The sequence below is a fragment of the Cupressus sempervirens genome, chromosome 8 (genome assembly GCF_028749045.1).
Source record: "Cupressus sempervirens isolate cs-2001-9-10 chromosome 8, ASM2874904v1, whole genome shotgun sequence".
In the NCBI taxonomy this organism is placed as follows: domain Eukaryota; kingdom Viridiplantae; phylum Streptophyta; class Pinopsida; order Cupressales; family Cupressaceae; genus Cupressus; species Cupressus sempervirens.
In genome coordinates this window covers 168,724,891-168,751,882 of record NC_143125.1, presented here as the reverse complement: position 1 = coordinate 168,751,882, position 26,992 = coordinate 168,724,891, and the positions used below count along the sequence as shown (strand labels likewise).

Below are 26,992 nucleotides of genomic sequence, written 5' to 3'. Positions count from 1 at the left end.
TGTTGTAGTACACATGTCATCTGTTGTTGTCCGACTGCAATATTCCTAAATGTCTACATGGCTTCCTATCAACCTCAACATCTGTGGCCCGAAGTCCAATGCCACCAAAACCACTCGGACTACCAACCGAACCAAACTGAATCACAAGCTCTCCTCTGGGAGGAGAATTATGTCCCCTACGGGTATAGTGCATACCTAGCACAAATCTTCGTTCACTGTACATGCCTCAAAATGTGGAACCAAACAATATAATCAACTTTTGAACTAACTGAGCCCAATTCCTGCAAGCTAGCAGGAAACTGCTTTGGTACCACTGTAAAGATCCGAACTGATCTCTAACTATAATACTGTTATGTGAACTCTTTTTTTATTTGTTTTGATTTGATGTTTTTCTTTCTTTTTTTTTTTGAGTTTTGGATATAAATAACTTTCTAAAAGGAAATGACCAACATTTATCTAAAATCCACATCAAAATAATTGAAATATCACTAATTCTAATTATTTGCTTGCACAATCCAAAAAAAGCAAATTTAAACGAACCTGGTCTTTGCAATATTGGATTGTATGACTAAACTCTTGGCACAGACCCTGAATCAGATTATTTGAATATGCTGGAAGCAATCCTGTAGGATGTGATTTAACCCTACCTTGCCTCCACATCAATGCCAAAGGGCCCTTGAAAGCAACTCGCAGCTGGTGTACACTGAATGCTGATATCTTCAAACAAATCGCTCACGCCAAATATAAACCGCAGGTTCTTATTGCTGATCGATATGTCTGAGTTGCTCACGAAGTGATGACTGGAATCCCACACGACTGGCAACAAAATGCAGGCCCTAATATGTATGCTGCTCAGCTCTGAAATCAGATGAGTTTGGTTCAAAACTCACCAAAGGGCAATTGCAATGTCAAAATGCTGCCTTCTGATGTCAACCAGCAGCCTCAAATGCCACAATTTTGAATTCTCGGATTGCAATCACACCAATGTAAGAAGGTAATTCGTTCCCTTTCTCAAATCAGTCAATGATCCAACCCAATCTCCAAGCCACAGTGTAAACAGTAGGAGAATATACAAAATCTTTATACCTCAGCAACGATTTGCAGTAAACCTTCAAGACAATTCTCAAAATTCCTCAAGAAACCACTCAAAAACCTCAGCCAGTGTTCACAATAGATTCAATATAATAATCCAAATGTCTCACATTCTCCCAAAAAGCCATATTTATAATGAAATTTGAGCTATTTAGCTTCACCCACACACCTTTCACTTATAAGCAACCTTTATAATATAAAGTCTTGACACTTTGTAATATAAAGCACAATAATCATTAGTGTGCATTAAATATTTATTAAATTCCAAAATTCTTCCAAATAAATATGACTTCATCAAAAAAACATTGTGAAATCAAGTGCCCAAATGCCAGACGATCACCTAGCCTGAACTGCTCAACCAAAAATAGCAACTGGCCAAAAGTGACTTACTAAAAATAGTAAGTCCAAAAATAGTAATTTCTCGACAAAGACCACCAAATCCAAACGTCAGCTCATGAGGCTCATGATGATGAGCTAACAAAACCAAACTCCAAAAACATGCTAAATCGGGGACATCACAAATTCCAACAAAAAATGCCTATTCTGAATAAGCCAACCTTTTAATAATAATAACTATGCAATTACTAAAACTGCAAATTCTGTAAGAATTTATAGGCATACAAAACATACAGCTGACAATGTTGCTCAAACCACATTCCAGCTCAACCAATTCACTTTCCATACATTTATTGCTAAACTGCATAAAAACAATCACAGATATGTATAACAAAGTTAAGCAACAAATCAACTTGTGGTATACATACACTCGATACCAATTTAATTTAGTTTTATATGAAGACTGTGTTTGAAATACACACCACCATCCTGAATGAGGAAATAATGTCATTGAAGTAACCATATTATGGCATTGTAGGTGATATAGGATCTAGTGATTTAACAAATTAATTTCTCTATGAAAATGAAGGACTCCAAAAAGGTGCAGTAAAATTTTACCACATAACGCCACACAGGAACTCGTGGAGGCAAGTATGTGAGCCCAATACGCTGAGTTAGTTTGATAAGCAATTTACGGAGCAGTGGACTTCGACCAGCAGCTGCTGACTTCATTAGTTTACAGGTTTCTTGCCACATAACTGATGCTACATCAAGCAAAACATCTCGACCACCAACCTTGCATACAAAATAGGTCTAGATTCAGTCTTCGGCCAAAATCAACATAACCCTAAATAAAATAAAATTATAAATTGTTAAAATTCATTTATTTCATCTCCAATAGTAGGTAAAACTTATTTGCTAAACAATATATATTAGTAAATTAATATACACAAGAAAAAATCCAACCTATGGAAAAAATATTCACTCCGAACATTTGAAATGTTTTTTGGTTTATTCATTACATAATACATTATCAATAATTCTCATTACAAATTTACAGCCTCAATGAAATGGCAGATTCTTAAATTTTCATTTATTTGATGAAGAAAATGGCACTACTCATATATCCACAGTTATTACGACAATTAATTTCATGTCAATAGAACTAATAAGAGTAGATATCCATGATACACAGTTTATACCCTCATTAATTTTGTTAAATTTCATAGATAAAGCAAAAAGAAAACAAGGGAGACTCTAGTAAATTTAAACCCTCACATTTAAGCTAGTCATGCTGTTCAGACAAATACCTGGTATGTAGCAGACACAAAGACCCATAGAAATATTTAGATGATCAATTTCCACCCTCACAAAAAATATGGAAAAGTAAATGAACTGAAGATGTATTAATTTGAAAACTGAATCAAATTTGAGCAATCCAAACCTTAAATATTGCTGCCATTGCCTCTACAATACCAGGTACCAAAAAGATATCAGTCGTATCTTCTATCGAAGCCCCCAAAGCTTCTTGCGCCCATGTTGTGAAACTGAAGAAAAAATTAAAGTAAAATTTTAAGCTTGCCTGTTCTTCACAAAATAAAAAATTAATTTGACCACTATCACATCATTTATTATTGTATATTAAATGACTTTTCCAAAAACTTGTCACCTTTACAAAAGCAAACTAACTACTTCCCATTTAAATTGTACAATCAGAAAAAAATGTTTAAGTTTTATTGAATTCTATAATTCAATAAAAGCTTAAAACGTAAATTAAATTCAACAACAAAACACCAACCCAAATTAGTATACAATTCCATTGGATAAGATTTGAGAAAGTCAAAAAGTAGAAGCCACACAATCCATCTCAACAAAAGGAGGAGAAAGGAAGTGTTCATTCTAACAAGACCGTTGAGAATATTGTAAAAGATAAGATGAAATATATCATTCAGTCAGTCAAAACAAAAGTACAAATTGTCAAAATTTAATTGTGTGATGTTAGAAGGAACAATTTTGATACTATGATCATTCTAAGACAGTTTCATTTGCAGTTCACTTGATATAATGTAGTAATGTTATGTAGGCAAGATAACCCCTTGTCAAATAGGGTTCTCAAAAAGATGGCAAAACAGCATCAAAAGAAGATGAATTTTTACTGACAAACCATAAGAACCACATTAAAGACTAAAAGACCAATCAGAAGATAAGGGCCATTTGTGGAGAGACATGGAACAAAATTTCATGCCCCCAAACTAATAATAAAACAGAAACTATGTTTATATGAATAAAATTGGGCAAATACCTGTTGAAGGCCGACTTAGGATAAAGAAGGGGAGTTTTCAGAGATTTATTCGATAGAAAGCCAACTAAGTAATAGGGAAAGATTGAATTAAATCAATATCTTGGCCCACCTTATTATATGTTAGCCAATTTCCTTAGGAGCAATAAAAAGTATGTATGTATGTATATATGTATGTATGTATGTACGTATGTGTGTGTGTGTGTGTGTGTGTGTGTGTGTGCAGATATATATGTGTCTACATACATATATGTATCTATGTGTCTATATATATGTGTGTGTGTGTGTGTGTATGTTTACATACATGTATATATGTATATATACATACATATGTGTGTGTGTACAGATATATATCTATGTGTCTACATATATATGTATATGTATACATATATGTACATGGATACATACATATATAGTGTAAGCTAGTATAAGCTAGTGTAAGCTAGTAGAATTTTAATAAGTAGAAATTTGCATTAAGGCGGCGCTTGATTATAGAAGACTAGAGATCAAGTCATGAAAGGATGCCTCAATTAGAGTTGGTGTATAACTTGAAGAGTGATGACCTTTAATCTATTCTTGACAGAATATTCATAGTGGGTCACTTCACTTGAAGGAGATTAACCAAGACAAATCGGGCAAAAAAATCAGCAATTTCATACATCGATCAAGAAAGTTCTTGTCTAGAAAAAAACAGGCAAATTTTGATTTTAATAGGAGTCAAGTAGTCCATATCCATAACATGGAGAAATTGTAAACAGCAGCCAGTATTATTTAATACCATAAATGGGCAAGAATAGGTTGTTTTAGCAGCCCTAAAAACTATAGGCCGTGATTGTAAGGAAGCAAGAATTTATCAATTCAGGCATGTTTATTAAGAAGAGATGTGAATCTTAATAAAGGTATCTTTCTTAAAAGAGACATCTCCCTTCATAGGGGATAAGACGATATAAATGAAAGGAGAATGTATTAAAATAATAATGTAATGTTTCTAATGGTCATCTTTAGTGAGTTTAGTTTTATTGGGTAGTTTCTATTTTCATATTCGATTATTTAGAAAAAACATCTTCTACTTTCCTATTTAAGGAGACTCTGTCTCCATTGTTTAATATCTATCAAGTTTTATAGCATGGTACCAAAATAGGTTTGGGTTATGTGGGATGCACGTTGTTTGTGTTATGGTATATCAATGGCGTTGTAGTTGTATTAAACAAAGGAGATGAAAGCTCCTTATATAGATTTACAAAGACGATGTTTCTAAAAGAAACAATCGTGAAATAAAGACAGAAATAGAAACTATCTAGTAAACTAAAGACTAAGATGCACATTAAAGAAACATTAAAATATTCTAATACCCAAACTTAATGGTCATTGTCTAACTACTGTCTTTTGGTCACAAATTCTTCTGGATCTGCAAAATGTAAATGACCAAGAAGCCAAAATCCACCCAAAAATGAATTGAGAAGGGTGTCCACTTCTTCAAAAAATACTGGGATGGGTGACCTCTCAAGAAGTCCTAGTGCTTCACCTCTGTGAGCATCACCTAGATCTAATGAGTGCTAAGTGTTCCATTTATTCTCATGATAGATGGATTCATGTGAATCACAACTCATGAAACATGAGTCAATGAGTTTGACTCAAAAACTACACAATTGAATCCTGAAAGCAATATCACAATTTTACTTTTTGTGGAAAAATATCTCCTACTTATCAATTGATAAGCCTAAGGGGTTTTCTAATGGAACTACCTATTCATCAATTTGAATCGCCTTGTGGTCGAGAGCCTCCTTCGCCTTTGATAAGGCATGAAGATGAGGAGTCAACCTAACGATCTAGCTCCTAGAGTCAAATCAAATTCAGTTACATATGTCTATCTTTGATTAAAAGGATGTAATTGATGCTATAACTATCTTAGCAAAACGATGTGATTTAGAAGGTTTGTTTAGATACTGCTGTTATGAGGGGTTTGGTGCCTATACTTGCCCATCTCTTAATTTGACTGAATGTGGATACTTTGGTGTAGTTTGGTTGGAGCCTATAGAATTCAAATTTGCTTTGTAGTGTGTTCAAGAAGATTGAAGTTTCGTCTGTATGGGATTTGTTTAACATAATCTGAATTCTAAATAACATAAATTTCTGTTTTTACCATTCTTTTGTTTGGGCCACCTGTGATTTCAATTAACCCCTTTCTATATTGCTTGTTGTCTTTAGATTTAATTTCTTGTAACTTAACACACATGGGCACATTCTACAGTATATTTCAATTTTCAGGAAAGGGTATTTTAGAATCAAAATGGATAATCTAGTGGCAGGAGTGTCTAGAGGGTTTGAAGGTGAGGTGCCTATTTATGGGGCTAGTGTTGGCAATTTCCCTGGTCTTCTTATGTTCGTTTTGAGTCGTTGTAGGCTTGATTCCGAACTATATTCTGGGATATAATAAAGGATTAAGTTGTCTACCAATGGGGTTTGAAACCCAATTGCAAATCATCATTCTTTGTTTAAAAGCTTGCAATATGGAACTAAAAGTTCAAAAGCCTTCTTAAGTCATTTAGTTAGACTTTTTGTGAGTCGTTGCAAATTTTTTGCGAAGCATTTACTTGTGATGATAGATAAGTGTCCACAAATGCACTTACTATAACATTGTTAAAGGAAAATCTATCATTTAAAGAAAATGTTACATTTGTAATGGAGCTTTTAAAGCCCGATTGCATGTCTTCCCTAATCATAAATACTTGTAAGTAATATTTTCAAACCCAACTTTTCTCATAGTCATCATTTTTCAAAGGAATTGCAAGGTGTTTTAAAAACAATGATTATATGTAGTCAAAAGTTTGAAGCCTGACTACATAATATCGATTTGAGATTAAAACAATTAAAGAACTCTTGTAATGCAGCTACAAAACAGTGATTCCTATTTTATTGTTTTATTTTGGTTTTCGGACTTTGTTCTTTCCTTGCAACATGGGTTAAAAACCCTGACCTTAGCTTGATGGAATGATGCCCCTATATTGTCAGGTTTCTTAAGTGCAAATACAAGTCATCTCTTCACTTGTAATGCTGCTCCCAAAACATGACAGCATCTTATCGAAGAAGTAAAGATGTTAATAATGTCCTACATGTGGTCAGGCTTTTAAAGGCTAACTACATTGTTTTTTGTTGTTATTAAAACATTAAATATACTCTTGTTGAAGCAGCAATAGAACACGACTTCTTACTGGGCATTTTTTTTTTCATAGTTAAGCGCACTTGAGCTCAAGTAATACTGGGATGGGTGACCTCCCAGGAAATCCCGATGCTTCACCTCTGTGAGCATCACCTAGATCCAATGAGAGTTCAGTGTTCCATTTATTCTCATGAGAGATGGATTCATGTGTGAATCACTACTCATGATTCATGCATCCATGAGTCCGACTCAAAAACTACATAGTTAAATACTGATAGCAATATCATAATTTAATTTGTTGTGGAAAATATCTCCTACTTATCAAATTATAAGGCCAGAATTTAATTAGAGTGGCCTGCAATTTGGACTGGGAGGTTGTAGGAAGGTGGTGAACTCAATCAAGAGCCTTGTAGTTGGAGTTAAAAGTGTCTGCAATCTCAATATCACATTCTCGAGCTGAACAGCATATTGGTCAATTCTAAATTTAACATCAACTGTAAACAGGTTCTTTATATGTGATTTGTATTTAGAATAAGTTCATTTCAAGACTGTATTTACTTTTATGAAATAAATTGGCAGAATTAAGAATTGTCTTGGCATTGCATTTTTCCCTATCATTATTATCCAAATTCAAAGAGAAGAATTAAACACAAGCAGAACTCACATTTGGCTACATCAAAAGAGAACCTTAAAATATATTTGCATTGATGAAGAGTTCATTTGCCAAGTGTTTGACAAAATAACCAACCATCTGAATGGTGTAAAAATTTGGTGAAATCAGAGTTGTCCAAGTTGTAACCAGGTCAGGGTTATTACTGTTAAGGTTTGAGAATCACTCCAAATGTAATGGCAAAGCCATATTTTGGTATATATTTTTCAATTGCAGCAATCAATTATATTTATATGGAGAAAAAGTTATAAATAGACATGTCTATTCATAATAATAATCATTATAATTATATGTACACATTATATATCTATATAGACATATATATAATCTCTTTCTCTAATATATAAATAATAATGAAATGTGTGTGTGTGTGTGTGTGTGTGTGTGTATCTTTAGTAGAATTTATCCGACAAAAGCTACAAAACATCAACACTCCCTCTTAGTTAGGGAGGATAAAGTTATAAACACATGGTTAGGTAAAACCTCAATGTAATATGAGAATATCTGTGATCAGAAGATATTCAACATTTTGATATCATAAGTATTGGCCTCCAGAATATCAACATATGATATTCACCAAATACATAAAATATTCATAAGGTATGTACACACTCATTCTCAATGATGCTTACCATATGAATAGTCATGGTTTATTGACACAAGGAAGGATTGAAAAGCCAGGGCCATAGGCACACCTAACCATCCAAACACTTTGTTGAGTAATCACAACGGAAGCAAGCACACAAATAACAACACCAAGTAGAGAAGGAACAGCAAATACTTTATTGATTCATCAAATTATCACCATAGATGCTCAGTTGTAAGGCCTTATGGGTTACGGCCAACAAGATTTACAAAATCTCAGATTTAGAATTTTCACAAATCCTTGATTTAGACTTCCAACTCCCTCAACTTCACACTCTTCCTCTCAACATGCCTAGCCTAACCTAAACACCCCTATTTATACTTGCCTAAACAACTTACAAAAGATTCTAGATTATTACATAATAGAAGGTCGACCTTAAAAATGGTTTGCACAAATCCCAAGACAAGATCCACACATTAAATTCACGACTCAAATTAATTACATAAGTCGACTCACACTAGGAACTAATCACAGACAAACTCGGTCAAAGAAATAACCGACCATCAGCAAATATCAGGTTCACTCGGCACATGAAGGAACACTCGGCCACCAAAGCACTCGGTCAATACTGAACAACTCAGCAGCAACTGCAGCTCGGCAACCATTGGAACTTGGCACTAACAGGCAGAATGAACAAAGATGAGCAGGATAGCAAGGCAAGCCAGGATGCTCCTGCAACATCTATTTAAGGAACTTAATCCACCATGCAAGTAATCTTCAATTGTGATTTGCTTAGACATCACACAATGTCCATCACAATAGAAGGCCATGGTCTGTTTAACCATTGGAACTTGGCACTAACAGGCAGAATGAACAAAGATGAGCAGGATAGCAAGGCAAGCCAGGATGCTCCTGCAACATCTATTTAAGGAACTTAATCCACCATGCAAGTAATCTTCAATTGTGATTTGCTTAGACATCACACAATGTCCATCACAATAGAAGGCCATGGTCTGTTTAAGGAACTTAATCCATCATGCAAGTAATCTTCCATAGTGATCTACTTAGACATCATAAGATGTTCATCGTAATAGAAGGTCATGGTTTGTTTAAGAAACTTAATCCACCATGCAAGTTATCATCTATCATGATCTGCTTAGACATAACGAAGATTTAAGTTATTGAAATATTTTCACCTTTCAATGACTTTTACAAGTGATAATCATTTGGAAGTCGTCACTCATGATGTACACTGGGGGTGGGCCCATCAAAATTATGCAGTAACCCACATGGATTTTCAAGCTCCCTCTGAATATCAATCTTCTAAGCTCCTCATCCAATGTTGTTTCTGATTAAGTGTCAGACTCCCTCTGAATCTGATATCAATCTCCCTTTTCCTGTACGAACATCCTTAGAGAGAAAAGAAAAGGTCAAGGTAAAGAGCTCTTATAGTTGTTGTCATGATTTCAGTCTCCCTATATTTGTGAAATTCCTAAGATTAGGGTTGAGTCAATGTGATGTCATATCTGTGTCTAGATTGCCCTTAGAGAACTTCTCTTCTCATCGAGGTGGGCATTCAAAAGAAAACTAATGCATTCGTTCATATTAGGTGATTAGGAAAGGGAGGGTAAGTCTATGCATTTCCTAGATGAGAAGGAAGTTGTTCAGAGACCCTAATTCTATGATCAAGTATTTCATTGAAGGCATGATCCATCTAAAGGGAGAGATCACACTACATTCAGAGTAGATGACAACTAAAAGCATCAAGATTGAAGCTCAGGACCAATGTGCAAATCATAGGAACATCATAGGAGCAAGAGATCAAATTGAATGCAAATGAGGCAATAGAAGTATTCAGAAATGCTCAATCTGCTCAACAATGGCAAATTCCCTGGTCAAAGGTGTCAAGAACGGAGATGGAAATCAAATTAGTAATGCAGAATACATATGGGGGTCCACGTTACTAGTTGAAAAGTCAAATTGTTTTAAGAGATGGATTCTTAACAATCGGATCAATGCTTTTCTCAACGTTACAGGCTATATTACAGATATGAAAGATAAGTTGCGAAATAACAAAAAGACCTCCATCGCATCCTCACAGGTGGCAAACAGTTAAACCTTTTCAACCTATGAAGATGCGAAAATGGCAGCAGCGGTTAAGTTAAACGATATCGCTTCGTCGCAATCAGCAAAAGGTTCACTTTCAAGTTGCGAGCCTGCGAAAAGCTAACAGTTAACCTAATTATGACTTCGCAAATGAAATAAAGATTAAGTCAAAGAAGGTGGCAAAGTTGTGACACAAGGAAAGACATAAACATGGTGAATTCCTTTGTTCGCTGAGTCGTAGCATTTAAGCCATAAAATGTCAGATTAGCGCAACTTGGCAAATATGAATACTGAATGCTTAAATTTCTTCATTCGCTTGGTCGCACGATTTAAGTAAATGAGAAGTATTATGTCAATGACTGAGCGAAAGCAGTTAAAGGTGAAATGATTGCAACATTGCAGGAGAAAGAAATGTTAAGCCTTAAACCACAGCGAAGATGCGAGATGGTCAATTTAATAGTCATCGCTAGATCAAAGCTTGTTCTAGTCAAAAGAAAATAAAGAAGGTTGTCAAGATGCAACAAAGAAAACAGAATGACACATGTTCACATGGGCCCATCATATTAAACAGTCACCAAACTCTTCAACCAATGAAATAGCACCACTTGTCGGTCACGATGTACACAGTTGGAAGATGGACCCGGACTACAAAAGTGAACAAGAGAGTTAAGACTTTCTAATCTCAACTATCAGATCTTTAAGATCAATGCTTATTGCGAGTTCGCAAGTGATTAAAGGCAACCCGGAGTCAACACAGCGAAGCTGCAAAAGCCATTGATCGCATGCTCGCGGGTTGAATGATGAGTTGTGATTTTAAGTTGCGACCTGGCAAAAATGGTAACAAATAACTCTAAATGGTTATCACAACATCGCAGGCAATTCAAGTTAACCTGAACTTAAAGTGGCGAAGCTGCGAAAAGTAATCCAGGGCATTCAAATATTGAACAATCGCATGGTCGCAATGGGTTAATCATAACCTGGGGTGAAGGCTGCGAAGGAGCGACAATAGGCATTCGCATGTTCGCAAGGGGTTAAATGAAACCTTGAGTTAACACAGCAAAACAGTAAAAATCAATCGATCGCATTGTCGCATCAAAAGAAGGTATTGTATGAATGATAGAGGGACCCACGGAGGAAGTCACAAAGGATAAATAAAGAGGATTATTAGGTTTTGATTGTGATTGTTGATAGGAGATTGACAGTGGAGATTTAAACCTGTAGTGACTGTTGGGATATGAAATACAAATTTTGGCGCCAAGATGGATGCTACAGATCAGAGAGGAATATGAACCATTTTTGAAGGTTTCTAATCATTTATGCTTTCTTTCTCTGATGTATTGAATTGTAGTCAATGATTATTGGATTTTTGAGCAATTCAAGTGCTCTATTAATGTAAATGATGAATCTGTACTAGCTAAGAATCCTAAGAGGGGGCCTTTATATGTAAATTTCTAAGTTAATAGAAAGGATCAACAAGTTTCATGCATTTTCTCCCCTTGTAGCAGAGACTATTGAGTGAGAATCGAGAGGTATATGAAATTAAGGATTAGATTGATGCCTGTAACTAGGTAATATGATGTTATAATTCCACTTAGAACTAGCATGCCTAGGTTTCTTTCATTGTCTACTTCGGTTGAGTTAACATGCATGTAGATTAGATGAGTACAGTGTTAATAGTATGGGTAGTCAGAGTGCTATTTTTCATAGGTATTCCTGCTCTTTTACAGAGCTGCATAACATCCTACATTTGTGATGCGAAGTTAGGATTGAAGTGTGTTGGCAGTTTGCCACTGGGTAACCTTGACTGGTCAAAGAGCCACTTAGGGCCATGGATGTTCTTTTTCCATTACATCTCTTTGCATCCCTTAGTCTTAGATGCATTTAGGAGTAGAGTTAGTGTTAGACTTAAAACCTCGCCTAGGTTGCTTATGTCTATGAGTAATCTGGTTAGCCTCTTTGCTCTTAGGTTAAGAGCATACCCCTGGTTACCCTTTTGATCACATAAAAACATCATTTTAAGTATTTTTTACATATAGGGGAGCTGTACCTTTCAATTCAGAGGATTAGTGACATAGGAGTACACTAATCCAATCTGTTAGAGATAGCTTGGTTCTCATCACCTCAGGCATAAGGAGTTAGTGTAAAACCAATTCAAGGTGAGAAACAAACTGTTTACCATCAATAGTATGTATAGAAATACAATTAGGAGAAAGACTACAATGAATAGATAAATAAAATACTTAATAAATATTCATCTATACAAGTTGCTCCAATGAAAGTGTTTTGGTAATAGACATCTCTAATGTCTTTTAAGAAAACTTGCCACTTCTTTAAACAAATTGTGTCACTTAATGTTTATGCCCCATTAATAAATCGTAATATATTTGAACACAAATCTATGTTTGAATTTGTTTAAAGACTGTCCCTACCTTTGGACAAACAAGAAAAAAAATTCATATCAGCTGATATGAATAAAATAATAGATTGGTCTCTTATGTGGCATTAGTTTTATGCGCATATTATAAATATGTTTTAGTGCCATTTGAACCATTGATATAGTCGCTGAAGTAGTAGTATTTCTCTAAACGGACGCTTTAGAAATCAGATGTTTAAGGACTTTGAATGCTAATTTGGAATGTAAAACCCGGTAACCACATATGACGTTGACATTGATTTAATCTGGAAACAGTTTAACATGTTTAATGAACCTGGAACACGACATATTTCGAAGGAAGGCATGATGATGCAGACATGCCAACTATCATGTCAAATGTCACATATTATTTTAAAAAGTTAGAGGTTTTTCATAATTGTTTTCTTTAAAATTGTCTATAAGGTTTATATTTTTTTCCTCATAAATCAAGGGTTTGCTCCTACATACCCTGGTCAAGGTTTTCGCCTAAGTTCCCAATGCTGGTTCTGATGCTGATACGGATGCGGGATGCTAATATGGGTGTGGGGTGCTGATGCACAATTTGGGGGGATGATTTTGGATGCGTTTGAGTGTGTCCATATATAAATATTTTTTTTTTTAAATATATATATATTTTTTTAAATATATATATATATTTATATATATTTAAAAATATTTATATAGCTAAGTCACAAGGTTCGAATTCGAATTCGAGTTCGGGAACTATAAAATTCAAATGAAGTTCGAGAAAGAGTAAAAATTCGAGGAAAAGTTCGAATTAAATTCGCCTTACACAATTTTAATTATTTTCTAGATGTATGTAATATATCTTATCAATTATCAAAAATAGTAAAAATTGCTAAATAGATCTCACAACTTCATAAGCTTGATGAGACATTTATTAAGTACAAAACATAAGAAACATGTGAAATCACAATAGCAAAGATATTATTTTGTTGCGAAGGTACAATCAAAAGTCAAGACTTCATAGCTTCAAGAAAGCTCGAAGTCATCAAGAGCACTTGGCTCAGATGGTGTAGCATCATCATCAATATCACTACTTAATTCTTCCTCAAAAAAGTCAGGCTCATCTGCGTCTGGTACTACTGTGTCTTCTAAAGTTTGTTGTTGTGAAGATGACTCATTTGTTGATTTGTTCATAAGCAATTTTAAATTGCTGCGAACATAGACAAGATCTCCCAACTTTCCAGACAACAACTTGTTCCTCTTTTTGGAATGGATGTGGTCAAAGCAGCTCCAATTTCTCTCACAAGCTGATGAACTTGCTCCTTGACTCAAAATTCGAATGGCAAATCGCTGAAGTTCAGGAGTTTCTGCCCCATAGCTCATCCACCATCTATAACTAGGTACCTCATCTCGTGTCATATCATATTTGGCTGCTCCTATTCCAAACATCCCTTCCGCTTTTCTGTATTTCCAACATTGTTCTCTAATTAGAGATGCAATTGCTGGATATGGTTCAAATCTACTAATGGCTTCATAAAAACCTGCCATAATTTCAGCATCACCTTGTCTATCAATGTGAAACAGTTTAGGCTCCAAATAGCAAGCTGCTGCATGTAAAGGAGTGTGCATCATTTTCCATCTTGAATCAACAGTCTCCCATATTTCTATGTAGTCTGCTTCCACATTATTTAGTGCTCTCTGAATTGCTTCCTTGCAACGGTCCATGCTTTCATAAAGCATTCCAAGGCAAGGAGTGTCACCATCAACTATGCAAAGCACGTCGAAAATTGGACCGCATATATTTAAAACCTTTGCCCCACTTTCCCAAAAGCTACTATTTAAAACAATTTGCTCTATAATCTTCCCCTTACCACTTTTTGAGAGAGTTGAATTTTCCCACTCATTGGAACAAATTACAGATCTTAACGCTGCTTTCTCTTCAACCACTCTTCTCAAAGTGATATAAAATGAAGCAAATCTTGTATCAGAAGGCCTCAACAACTCTCTAGATGCATGTTGCCTGTAAAGGCTCAATGTGAGACGATGATTTCGTATGAAATTCACAACTTCTCTTCCTCTATGAATTACTTCATGTATCCAAGGGAATTTTGCCAAATCATGAAGCAATAAATCCAAACAATGAGTTGCACATGGACTCCAATAAATTTTTGGGTACTTCTCTACAATCAGCTTGCCAGCTCCCACACAATTTGTTGCACTATCAATAACCACTTGAACCACATTTGCAACCCCTACTTCAAGAATTGCTTCCTCTAATATCTGAAATATATATTCAGAAGTTTTTTTATGATTCATAGTGTCAATAACCTTCAAAAATGCAACACCTTCAGGACAAGCCACTAAAACATTAATCAATGGTCTTTGACAAATATCTAACCATCCATCACTCAATATAGTGCACCCCGTTGCCTTCCAAGAGGCTTTGACCACAGCTAATTTATCAGTCACTCTTTCTTTTGACCTCTCTAAGAGAGTTGTTCTCAAAGCCTCAGAAGAAGGAGGTATGTACCCTTTGCCAAACTCTCCAACCTTTTGAAATACAACACGATAAAGTGGATTTCTAGCTACATTGAATGGAATTGCACTAGTATAGAATAAATCAGCTAGTAAATCATCAACTACTTGTTTCTCACATGGTTTCCAAAAGCTATTCAGAGTTCCACTCTCTTTTGTTGGCTTTACAACCTGCGGTAGACATGAAGATGAAGGTATAGTGGATGTGAATCTAGGGACGTCTTCAATTCCTTGTTTCTTTTGTGCCGTCTTCGTCTTTTGAGAAATAGAAGATGAATGCTCTTTCTCCAAAATCGCTCTAAGCTCTTGGGTCACACCTGGACATGCAGTAACACCTCCACCTTTACCTGCCGTAATACCAAGCAAGTGATCCATGACCCTTATTAAACTTCCAGTAATAACTTTTGGACATAGGTTACACTGAGCTTTATTAGGACCACTTTTAGTCACATGTTTCCACGCCTCCGAAGTTGATTTGTTCGGGGCCATATTACAATTTGTAGAATTAAAAATAAAATAATATATTATTATTTCAAACTTTAAAACAAAATAATTCAATAAATAATTTTAAAATGTTAATTTAAAATTAAACATGTTAAAGGTCAACTTTTTACAATAATAATTATATCATTTAAAAATTGAAATATAAATTTATAATTTATTAAACATAACAAATATATCTATTTATTTATTAAATTATAATAAAAATTATGAACTTACAAAGCAAAATAAAATAAACATATTAATATATATTTGATTGACTCTAAACTCTAATATTTTAAAATATTTCGGAATTATGTTAATTAAAAATTAATATATCAATATTTTAAATCAATTTTTAAAAATAAATCAAATATTAAATTAACTATTTTTTTTAATCGATAATTATTAAATTAACTAAGTCTATTACAAAATAGATTACAAAGAATTTAAAAAATTAAATTGATTACAAAAATTATATAAATTGAAATAAAAATTTCATACAAATTACATTATGTAAAAAACTATATACTAATTATATGTAAAAATTATATAAAAAATCAAAACAAAATATAAAATTAATAACTATATGAAAAATTAATTCTCTATACATATTAGAAAATACAAACTATGTAATTTGTAATACAAACTATACGATTAAACTTAATACATATTACAAACAAATAACTATACAAATACATAATAATAATACATAATACATTAAGTGTAATACATATTAAACTTAATATGTAATCCCCTACAGTTCTGAAAGTATCCAAATGCGAAAAATGAATCTGTGGCGTGCGTTTAAAATGAAACTATACAAATCAGAAAAATGAATGTGTGGCGCCACTTTACACAAACGTTGAAGATGTTGCCACTTCGAGCAGGACAAAGGGCCGGGAGAGGGATTTGCAAGGTAGGAAAACACTGAAACTTTGCTCAGGACAAAACTGCTCAGGAAAACGCTAAAACTTTGCTAACTTTGAGAGTTCGAAGAACGTTTTATAGAGTTTTCTACACGACAAAACCCTAAAACCTGTGCAAACGGCAATTTCTAAATGCATTCGACTCTGAATAGGAAGTCCATTTTTTACGGCCGAATCAATAGCGGATTTTGGCGATTTTTTTAGGCAAGTTTCACATTCGGCAATATTTGAATATCAAGCTTGATATTCACCGAACCTTGTGACTTAGGTATATAGTGTATGCTATAATTTATGTATGCAAAGAAATATACAAAAATAAACCCTTCCTCTTTTCGGGCCATTTTAGGGTTTTGGGGCATGGTCTGGATGCTAAGTTATTTAAAGAAAATCCAAGGTCTAGAAACACATCGCTGGCCCAAGCTAGTCGTAGAGGAAAAACTTGTCAAGCAAAAAAGCACATGGATGAAGCAAAATGACAAGTGGATGCGAAAATGGGATATGAACATCCATACTTGCCCGGATAACATTAAAGAAATAACGAAGTTTGTCATGGAAAAATTTCGCAATATTTTATAGACAAGGCACATAGGGCAGAAAAAAATCTTATTACATTAAAGAATTTAACCCCACTTCTAGTCATGATGAAAAGGCCTATATAGGAGCACCTATTAATTGGAAAGCAGAAAATGTTGATGGCACAACTCAAAACTAGTTCACACCAGTTGCGATGTGAAACACGTAGATGGCAAGTTCCAAAGGAAGAGTGGGCAGACAGAACGTGTTTATCCTGTAATATGGGAGCAGTAGAGACGGAGCAGCACTTTGTCAAGGATTGCCTAGCATACAGTGACATCAGATCTGGTTATATAGAGATATAGCAGAACAAGGACTTCAACTACTTATTCGAGGAAGATCAAGTGAAGAGAACAAAGGCTTTGATTATCAAACTTCAGAGAAGGAGAGACAAGTTAACCAAAACTTTGCAGCTCAATTAGTTCCACTCCTACCTTGGGGGGGTGATCGCCTTGGGGGGGTGATCGCCTTGGGCCCATAGGCTACTTTAGCCTCACGAACGTCATTAAAATCTATCATATCATATCATATCAAAAGGAGCAAATATATAATTTAAAAAATCAATTAAACGCTTGTTTTTTAAAGTCACTCAAGTGAATGGGCATTGAAAAAGTCTGGATGCTCTCCAAATGCACCCGGATGCTCTCAAATGCATCTGCAGGCGTTGGACAAGCTTCCAATGAGCACTGATGCAGCATCCAAACACATCCACGCATCTAAAAGCACCAGAATTAGCATCCACTAACTTCCTGGATACACAAGTAACTTAGGTTTTCGCAACTTGAGAGGGCTCTCTGCTTTCTATTGGATTGTAATAATTTTTTCCTCAAAATATTTTGTTTGTATTATCTGATCCGTTTCTCGGATTCTATGTTTGGTTCTGATCGATTTTTCACCATAAAAAATGTGTTTGGTTGGTATTGTTGGCTTTGGTCAATTTTTCTCCTCAAAAATCAATTCTAGTTTTTGTATTTCACAAAGTTTGTGTGGGATTTTATGTCAAAAGCTCCTATTTTAGATTTTTTACTGTTTTTTCTGGAAAAAAAATGCTTAATTAACTTCAAATCATGTCATCTTGCAATTTGTTTTGGGGTATCCATCTCATCTACAAACATTTAAAGGATTTCCCGATTTTTCCTCAAAATTATAGCAGTTGTTCTTGGTGTGTTTCTATCTATAGGTGAGGGCATCTCAGTTATCCAACATCAAGATGGACATTTGAGAATGTTTCTAGTCAAAGGTTTTGCAAATTCTGGAGGGTTAGTGCAAGATTAATCTCAGTGATAAAGTCAATGACAGGCTTTTATTTCTTCATGTGGAGCAATCTAAAGAAGAGGGCACCCATCTCTATTCTTTTCTAGACAAGTTTTGGATACTAGTGGTCATTGACATTCTGCAGATCCAAGGAGGGTCTCAACAATAGCAGAATATTCTAAAAAAATTATGACTACAAGATATGTACAGTCTTCTACAATGTAGTTGATAGAATGACCATTAGGGAGGGGATTAGATTATCTTTAGTATCCTAGTTTCTTGTTAAATTTAGTTCATTCTTCTAAAACCTTAGTTAATAATCATTTAGGCTTTATTTTGAGTTTTCCTTGTTTAGTCTGTTTTCAGACATTGTCTTAATTTAGACAACTTACTTTTTGGTTCATGCCAGTATTAGCATCTATAAAATTCTATTTAAATGTGCACTGTTAACACAATTATTTATTAACTATCCCATTTTTTGAAGTTTCAGCTAGTTCCTCTGTTGCAAAAAGGAATTTGTCCCCATACAACTTCATCATTAAGAGAAAGAGGCTTAACTCTAGACAAGAGGAGAAGCTAGGATTTGTGAATAGTGCTCACTGACTTCAAGGTTGTCCAACTCTAGAGCATTGGAAAAATCTAACTTTAATAGGAGATGTTGATCGTGACATTGCTATCAAAATTCAACTATGTAGTTTTTGAGTCAAACTCATTGACTCGTGTTTCATGAGTAGTGGTTCACACGAACCCATCTCTCATGAATCTTTCATAAGAATGAATAGAACATTTAGCACTCATTGGATCTAGGTGATGGTCATAGAGGTGAAGCACCGAGACTTCTCAAGAGGTCACCCATCCCAGTACTACTCCACCTTGCGTGCACTTAACTACGGAGTTTACTTCATGGCTAAACCCACTCTGCTTGCAACCCATTTGCAAAATCTTTACTAAATGTTGTGCCTTATGAACCATTCATTAGAAAACCCCTCAGGCTTCCAAATAAATAAGTAGGAAATATTTTTCCCCAAAAAGTCAAATTGTGATATTGCTTTCAGGATTCAACTGTGTAGCTTTTGAGTCAAACTCACTGACCCATGTTTCACGAGTAGTGTTTCACATGAACCCATCTCTCATGAGAACAAATTAAACATTAGCACTCATTGGATCTATGTGATGCTCATAGAGGTGAAGCACCGGGACTTCCCAAGAGGTCACCCATCCCATTACTACTCCACCTTGAGCACGCTTAACTACAAAGTTTCCTCCATGGTTAACCCCACTCTGCTTGCAACCCCATTTGAAAAACCGTCACCAAGTATTGTGCCTTATGAAGCATTCATTAGAAAACCCCTTAGGCTTAGTAATTGATAAGTAGGAGATATTTTTCCACAAAATGCCAAATTGTGATATTGCTTTCAGGATCCAACTGTGTAGTTTTTGAGTCAAACTAACCGACCCACGTTTCATGAGTACCGGTTCACATGAACCCATCTCTCATGAGAATGAATGGAACATTAGCATTCATTGGATCTACGTGATGCTCACAAAGGTGAAGCATCGAGACTCCCCGAGAGTTCACCCATCCCAGTACTACTCCAGCTTGAGCACACTTAACTATAGAGTTTTCCTCTATGGTTAAACCCACTTTGCCTATAACAACCATTTGAAAAACCTACACCAAGTGTTGTGCCTTCCAAACCATTCATTAGAAAGCACCTTAAAATTATCAATTAATAAGTAGGAGATATTTTTCCGCAACAAATCACATTGTGATATGTTGATCTCCAAGAAACCACCTACATTGATGAGGCACGGAAGGAATTGGTTGGGACTCTACGAGATGAGGTAGACCCTCGCAATGGTATTAACACAAAGGACCTTAATTGTGATGCATTGTTGAAATATGAAGTTTTGGGGCAGCAATATACTTTCGTTTTTTGTGTTTTTGTATTGTATTTGAAAGTGAAACTTGCTGCCTTTGGGCATTATAAACACAATTAAGTTTTGACATTTGCTACTTCATTTGACTCTAATGTGAAAAGTCAAATCAACACAAATGTTATGAATTAAGGATCTATAATATATATAATCAATACTCTGTTGATGTTTTCATATGAACATTTAAAATTTCCCTTTTCTAGATAACCATCTTTTGTCGTCTCCAAAATAGCGAAAAAACTCACCATCTATATAACTCATCCCTCTATCCCTGTCCCAAATACTTGGGGTGATGTATAGCTAAAAACATTGCAAAAAGTTACAAACGCTTGCACACCGCCATTTCAAATCACCAACAGCAAGTTGCAAGACAAAGAGAGAGGAAGAACAATAAGAATGTTGAGTACACTATAAAGGTGGTTGTTATCATAAAGGCTTGGCCTTGGTAGCTTGGGTTCGATCATGATCCTACACCAAGAATGTTGTCACCAAACCCCACAAGGGGTACTGCCCCTCGACCCTGTGTGATGCCACCACCCCTGGCCACTGTTTTGGTTTTAAACAGCAAAAGATTAAAAATTGTTTTTGACTGTGCCAAAACAAATCTCAAGTAATTGATCTCATGTATATTTATGGCTCAGTGAATTTATATCAATTATGAGTGATGCTACTATCGTTGCAATCAAGCGGTTTAGAAGGTAAATAATGATCTTAGTGACGATGATTGGATTTCATAAATGTAAATTGGCAAATTTACTTGGTGTGAACCTCTTTGTCAAGTTACGTTCTCTAGTGAATTCCTAACTTGGAAACAAGTTAAATTTTCCTAAGTGATATTATCAAAGAACATTTGGCTGGCATTCATGTCTTCACTTTTATTTATTTGAGTAATAACGCTGAATCCCAAGTTTAATCATATTTAAAAACAAAAGAAGCAGAAATGGTGCCAAAATTTGCTCAGAATGTTAACACCGTGACTGACATTTTTGTTTGGATTGTAAGCATGACTGACATTGTCACGTCAGACCGTAAAAAAGATGATAATAAGAGTCTAACAGTGGAATCTTAATCAATGGTTCAATTTCCACACAAGGGTAAAAACATATTAAGATTAGTTCGAAATGAGAAAAAAAATTAAAATTGCCAATGTTCATGCGTAATTATATAAGGTGCGCCATGTTAATGTACATTATAATAAATCCTATTTTAGAGCCAACAAATAGACTATAATACATACATTTTTTATTTTTAACTGCCAAGATTTTCTAGCCATTTTATCCTTGTAAGAATTCTCCATCACATACAATTCTCCTTGTTTGCAAATAACAGATCTGTAAATGTACCTTTTTAAAGCAGTTTTCATGTCAGGGCGAGTTACAAGACGAGAAAGCAATACTCCAGCCATCTTCCGCATTGGACCAGGGTTTGACAGATAATCCTTACAGACAGTTATCATCCTCTCAACCAATGGCGGTGGCGCATCTTTACCTGAGTAGGCTTCTGCCCCTGCCAACGCTGTGTCCACAGACGACATGTCAAAGGGAATCAGAACTAAAATTGAAAGCCATAGAAGCATGATGCACTTGGTCTCCATTTCGCCTGTGCTTTCTTGTCTTAACGAGCTTAAGACCATTGATGTCCCGTGGCATTTCTCCAACAAAGACACTGCAAGCTCCAGATCAGACACCTGGTGAGGGAAAAATCTTATTACCGTTTTATAACTGCAGACTGTAACCAGAGTGTATATGAGTATGCACAGAGGCTTAATGACCTCCATAATGCTGTCAGATTCAAACCCTAATTCGATTGTTTTTGCTCGAACAATGGTCATTAATGGCGAAATTATACTCTCAAGGTGTGGTTCGAGAAGCTGCCCCTGTTCTTGATACTTATCCATCTGCAAACAACAAAATTAATAATAGAGAATTCAAACTTCTGCGATTAAAATTTATTAGAGATAGAGCTTCTGCGGTGAAAATGAGTTTGATCCGGCGGATCGTCAGTCAAAAGGTGACCACAAATATCGATATAAGCCATTTTTCTGAAAGGAATTTCATTATATTTTTTATATAAAACGGACATTATATTGCCAGAGGACATCAAAACTAGCATGTCATCGTATCAGAATATATCTACTCTGGTTTCATAATTAAGTTTTATAAAAATTTCAAACGTGTAAAAGGAGGGTATTATATCTAATGTGTAGACAAACTCACTGAAGGATGTGATTATTTCCTTAGCCTGCAACTACATGTATTCATTTTTCCAAGACAGAAATCAACAGGAGGCAGAGGAGGGTTTTTTTCATGTCCGCCAACGAAAATAAATAATGGTGTTCAAGACACAATCCCAAGGACAAGATGCTGGATTTTTTTAACACTCAACAATACCATCAAATAATTTTAGAAAGGTTTCTTCTGCCCTTGCAAATAAACTTCATCAATTTTCTGTATCCGAAAGTGGAGGAGGGCTTCTTGTTGCCCTTAAATTTGAACCTGAACTAGGTATTACTTGCTTAGATGATCGGAAGAGATGATTCCTTACGATTGCTTGAGCTCTCTTGACGGCAGAGATTTCCACTGCGCCACCATTTGCGACAATGGTGGTCACAAGATCTTCCAGTATTTTCCATTCATGCACAAATGACTTGCGCATTACTCTTTCTTTCGAGGAACACAACTCATCGTCTGAATCTGAATCGGGCACTGCCACTGTTGCATCAGAATTCATGGCTGGTAATCGAGACCTGTTCGCTTGCTTGCTTCCTGAGATGGAACACAACTCACTCCCTTGTTCCTTCCCGCCGTTTCGACAAAATGAACGATCCAACGGAAATTAAAAATATTTCATGTGCACAATTATGCAGACATTTATATTTAATATTCAGTAGTCGTGCACAGAATTATAAAACATTTAAATTTAAATGATGAAATTTGTTTTAATCCGAGATGGAGAGTAGTGAATGAAATTGAAGGAATTTTAAGGATAGAGATTGGAAAGATGAAGAGTAGTGAATGAAAATGAAGGAATTTTAAGGATAGAGATTGGAAATTTGGAAGTGTAAGAGATTAAAGGATCAATTAATGTGTATGTTAAACTTTTTTTTTTAATGTTGTTAGTTTCGTCTATGAAAGGCGGAGACTAAAGTTTTCGATTTCAAATTAATTAATTTATTTCTAAAGAATCACATAGTTTTTATCTATATTCTATGGTCTAAACAAATTTCTTTGTTAAAATGAAATTTTAAATTTTTATATCTATTTTCTTATTGGTTGTCCCCATTTTTCTCAGTGGTCTTTTCCATTCTCGCTTCAAAAAATTAGTGAAAAAACTACATTTATGTTTTGAACTTGGACAAGTGGCTTCTTTCTAACAGTTCTGTGGTTGGCATGTGCTTCCATTGTAGGGTGACATGTTTGCATCTGGTGGCAACCATAAAATGATAAACATGCCTAATCTGTATTTCCACATTTGACATACATGCCTGCAATATCAATTTGTACATTTTACTTTGCATAAACATATTCCATATTTGAACGGGGACTCCATAGGACTGAGCACATTTCTTGAAGGAGGCAATTAGCAGGTGCAAAAATTCATCACAAAATCAGAAATCTTGACTATTGATTGAAGGAACAATTGCAACTAAAAATAGTGGATTATTATTTTAAATTTCTATTCATGAGAAGGTGTGTTAGGGTTATCAAAATCTTATATTGTTGGGTCTCAGTTTTGTTCATTGTTCAATGAAAAAAAAACCAAATTTGTAAAAAAATAATTCAATTTTTTTTGTTTGTTTTTTTGGTTCTTTCTTGAATGTGTGTGACGGTGTAGATATCAACAACAAACCATCTATGGCCCCTCAAGTTGTAAACATAAATAAATAATTAATCATCCTATAATTTCCAATTTATTTCACTTTTTCTTTCAAATTCCCTTTGTTCCTTTCACAGGAACTCATCATGTAATGATGTGAAATAAAGGGGAAGATGTACCCAATATCTTCTCCCCATGTGCCATATTCTTGTCATATTCTTGTCAAACAGTCATGATGCTTCCATCGCTAAGTATGTTACTTCTGAATACACCGCTTCTTTTAACACTTTTGTAGTGGTATCTCACACTTACTCATTATTCATTTCGTTTCCTTTTCTTTTTATCTAATATCTTAATGGGAACATCTTAGATTAATTGTAATTAAGATAAGTTTTACAATCAATAGCATTCGTCAATGTTTTTTTTCCCTAAATTATGTTCCAATGTTTAGTATAAAAAGTTGATCACTATTAATTAATAAAAAAAAAAAAATTGAATTTCTTTAGTGTATGAGCATTTTCTTTTCTAATTAAAATTGAGTGCATGACAATTGAGGACTGTTAGCTGGGATATAATATTGTTAGCCATTTGCTTAATTGTTTTCGGTGTTGGGTAGTTTACTATGGAAAAATAAACACATGGGGTTACAGGTGAAATAGACAATGATAAATAATATATTTGTAACATGTAGAGACACAGGCGAATGCCATTGTATTTTTATTCTCTCACACTATGCACTCTTTTTTTTTATTGTAGTAGCATGTATAAACATCAATGACAGGTGTAAGTAGCAGGTAAATACTAGACCACCACCCTAAAAATGACAAGGCCACAAGAATGATGCCATAGATTTGCAAATTATTTGTGTGTCAAAAATGAGTAATATTCTAGGATTCTATCATCTTACTTTTTATGATATTAATAGGTTAGGTCCTTTTGATTTTAGTATTGTAGTGCTGTAATAGAAATCTCTTATGTGTTTCATTAGTTTCTTCTCAAATTTTTAAGTAAAGTTTCTTCTACTAACTATATGCAATGCAGGCTTGGCATAACTCACCAGTTGCAATGGAATTACAATGTATGGTGAGTAGCTAACTATTCTAAATATGGTTAGTAGGGATCTACATGGTTTCAAGTTATTTTCCATCATTTTCTTTCTATAAGATCTATTGAAGATGATATTATATATTTTGCGACTTCTTTTCCTCTTTTGGTCTTGCTTGCCACTAATATCATTGACCTATCCTTCCTTTATCGAGTTTGAAAATAGATTTCAGTCTAAAAATTTCTCAGATTTACCCATATGTTTATCTTAATGTTTCAAATGGACAAGAATGCAGACCATCATTTATTGAGTCTTCTCAACCAAAAAACATTATAGCAAAATACTTTACCTCAATTTTTTTTACACACATTCAAACTAAACAGTTAAAGACTTAAAAGACTTAAATTTTTTATGAAATTATTTTGCATTGAAAACTATGTTGATTTTACTGTAAATCTTTATTTCAGAATTCCCCCCGACCTCTCTTCTTCTCATCCTAATTTTTTTCAACTCATCTATATTCTCACCTACACATCTTGGTGAAACATTGTACCCCAAATAACTCACATTCAAACAAAATGTGCTCTCACACAACTCCAAATAGTATGCATGACCATTTCCAACTCTTGTATTTCCTAACCACCTTGCCACTTCATAAATAATCAAATTATCTAACTCTTTATAATATCTCCCAAATTGTAAATGTGTGGTATGTGGAGATATGCGAGACAATAGAACTCTACAGAGTTCCTAAGGACTATATGTAATCTGCAACATTATATTTCATGCAAGTGTTTCTAGAGAAATCATTTATCTATGTTGTAGAACTGATTTATAGAATTGCCAACCCAATCTATTTCTACTAAGATCAATGGAGATAATTTTTTAGGAGAAAATTCTCTACATATATATATATATATATATATATATATATATATTTTTTTTTTTTTTGTGATGATTCATTCATCCACCTACTTTATCCATCACGCATTCCTTACCATTAAAGTCATTTTTTCATATTTTGACAGATGTCATCAAAGTCAATTTCTCATCTTTAGACAAATGACTTTTTTTTCTTTTTTTAAATTCTTTTTGGTAAATGGCAGGATGACGGGACTCTTGTTCTTGCATGCAACTCTTGTTTCTTATAGTGCGGATGTGATGTAAGAAAGTTGCAATTTTGTCTTTGAAAAAGTTTATTTAGTGATTAATCATTAAGTTGTCTTCGTATTATATCTAATTTATTTATGATTCATTTATTATTACTATTAAGATTAATTATTAATATGTGTTATTATCGAGTATATTTGAATCCAATACCTCTCCAATGAGAGGCTCACAATTTATCGTTGCATTGTAGGCTCTTGCCTAGCATTCTTGAATATTTGTAACACTCACTTTTTTATCTTCTTATTAGCAATTGGGCACTCATGGAGATTTGTGTTACATTTGTCCATCCACTTGTTGTTTTGTTCCTTCCATATCTTTTTCTACATTCTAACTCTTATTCAACCACCATCTTAGACAAGGATGCTTATCCATATTTCAAACCTTTTTTTTAACTAACTTAGATGAATGATCATTGAGGCCTCGACTAGAAATATACTAGCCACCACCAAGAGGATTTCAAAAGTAATCATTGACTTCACCTTGAGGTTGAGTGATAATGTAAGGTCCCCAATTTTATGAGCATCAAATTTGAGAGGATTAGCTTATTTGTTGACCCTCATATGTTAATGGAGTTGTTTAAAGGGTCTTAGTTGGTCAATCTATAGGCTATTCTCCTACTACAA

General features: G+C 34.5%; 1 protein-coding gene across 2 annotated transcripts in view; it reads right to left on the bottom strand.

Moving 5' to 3' along the window:
* Positions 1 to 23,188, bottom strand: part of TTN1 (ARM repeat superfamily protein) — a 233,105-nt gene extending 209,917 nt beyond the window's left edge. The window contains exons 1-4 of one of the 2 annotated variants that reach the window (XM_089797137.1): positions 22,883 to 23,188; positions 21,682 to 22,235; positions 2,873 to 2,975; positions 2,047 to 2,223 (exon numbers count right to left, since the gene is read on the bottom strand). In XM_089797137.1, coding sequence (XP_089653263.1) covers positions 2,047 to 2,223; positions 2,873 to 2,975; positions 21,682 to 22,235; positions 22,883 to 23,068 — 1,020 coding nt within the window. In that variant the 5' untranslated portion in view covers positions 23,069 to 23,188. The remainder of the gene's footprint in view (positions 1 to 2,046; positions 2,224 to 2,872; positions 2,976 to 21,681; positions 22,236 to 22,882) is intronic. The other variant, XM_089797138.1, reaches the window with a different exon arrangement.
* Positions 23,189 to 26,992: the final 3,804 nt, after the last annotated feature.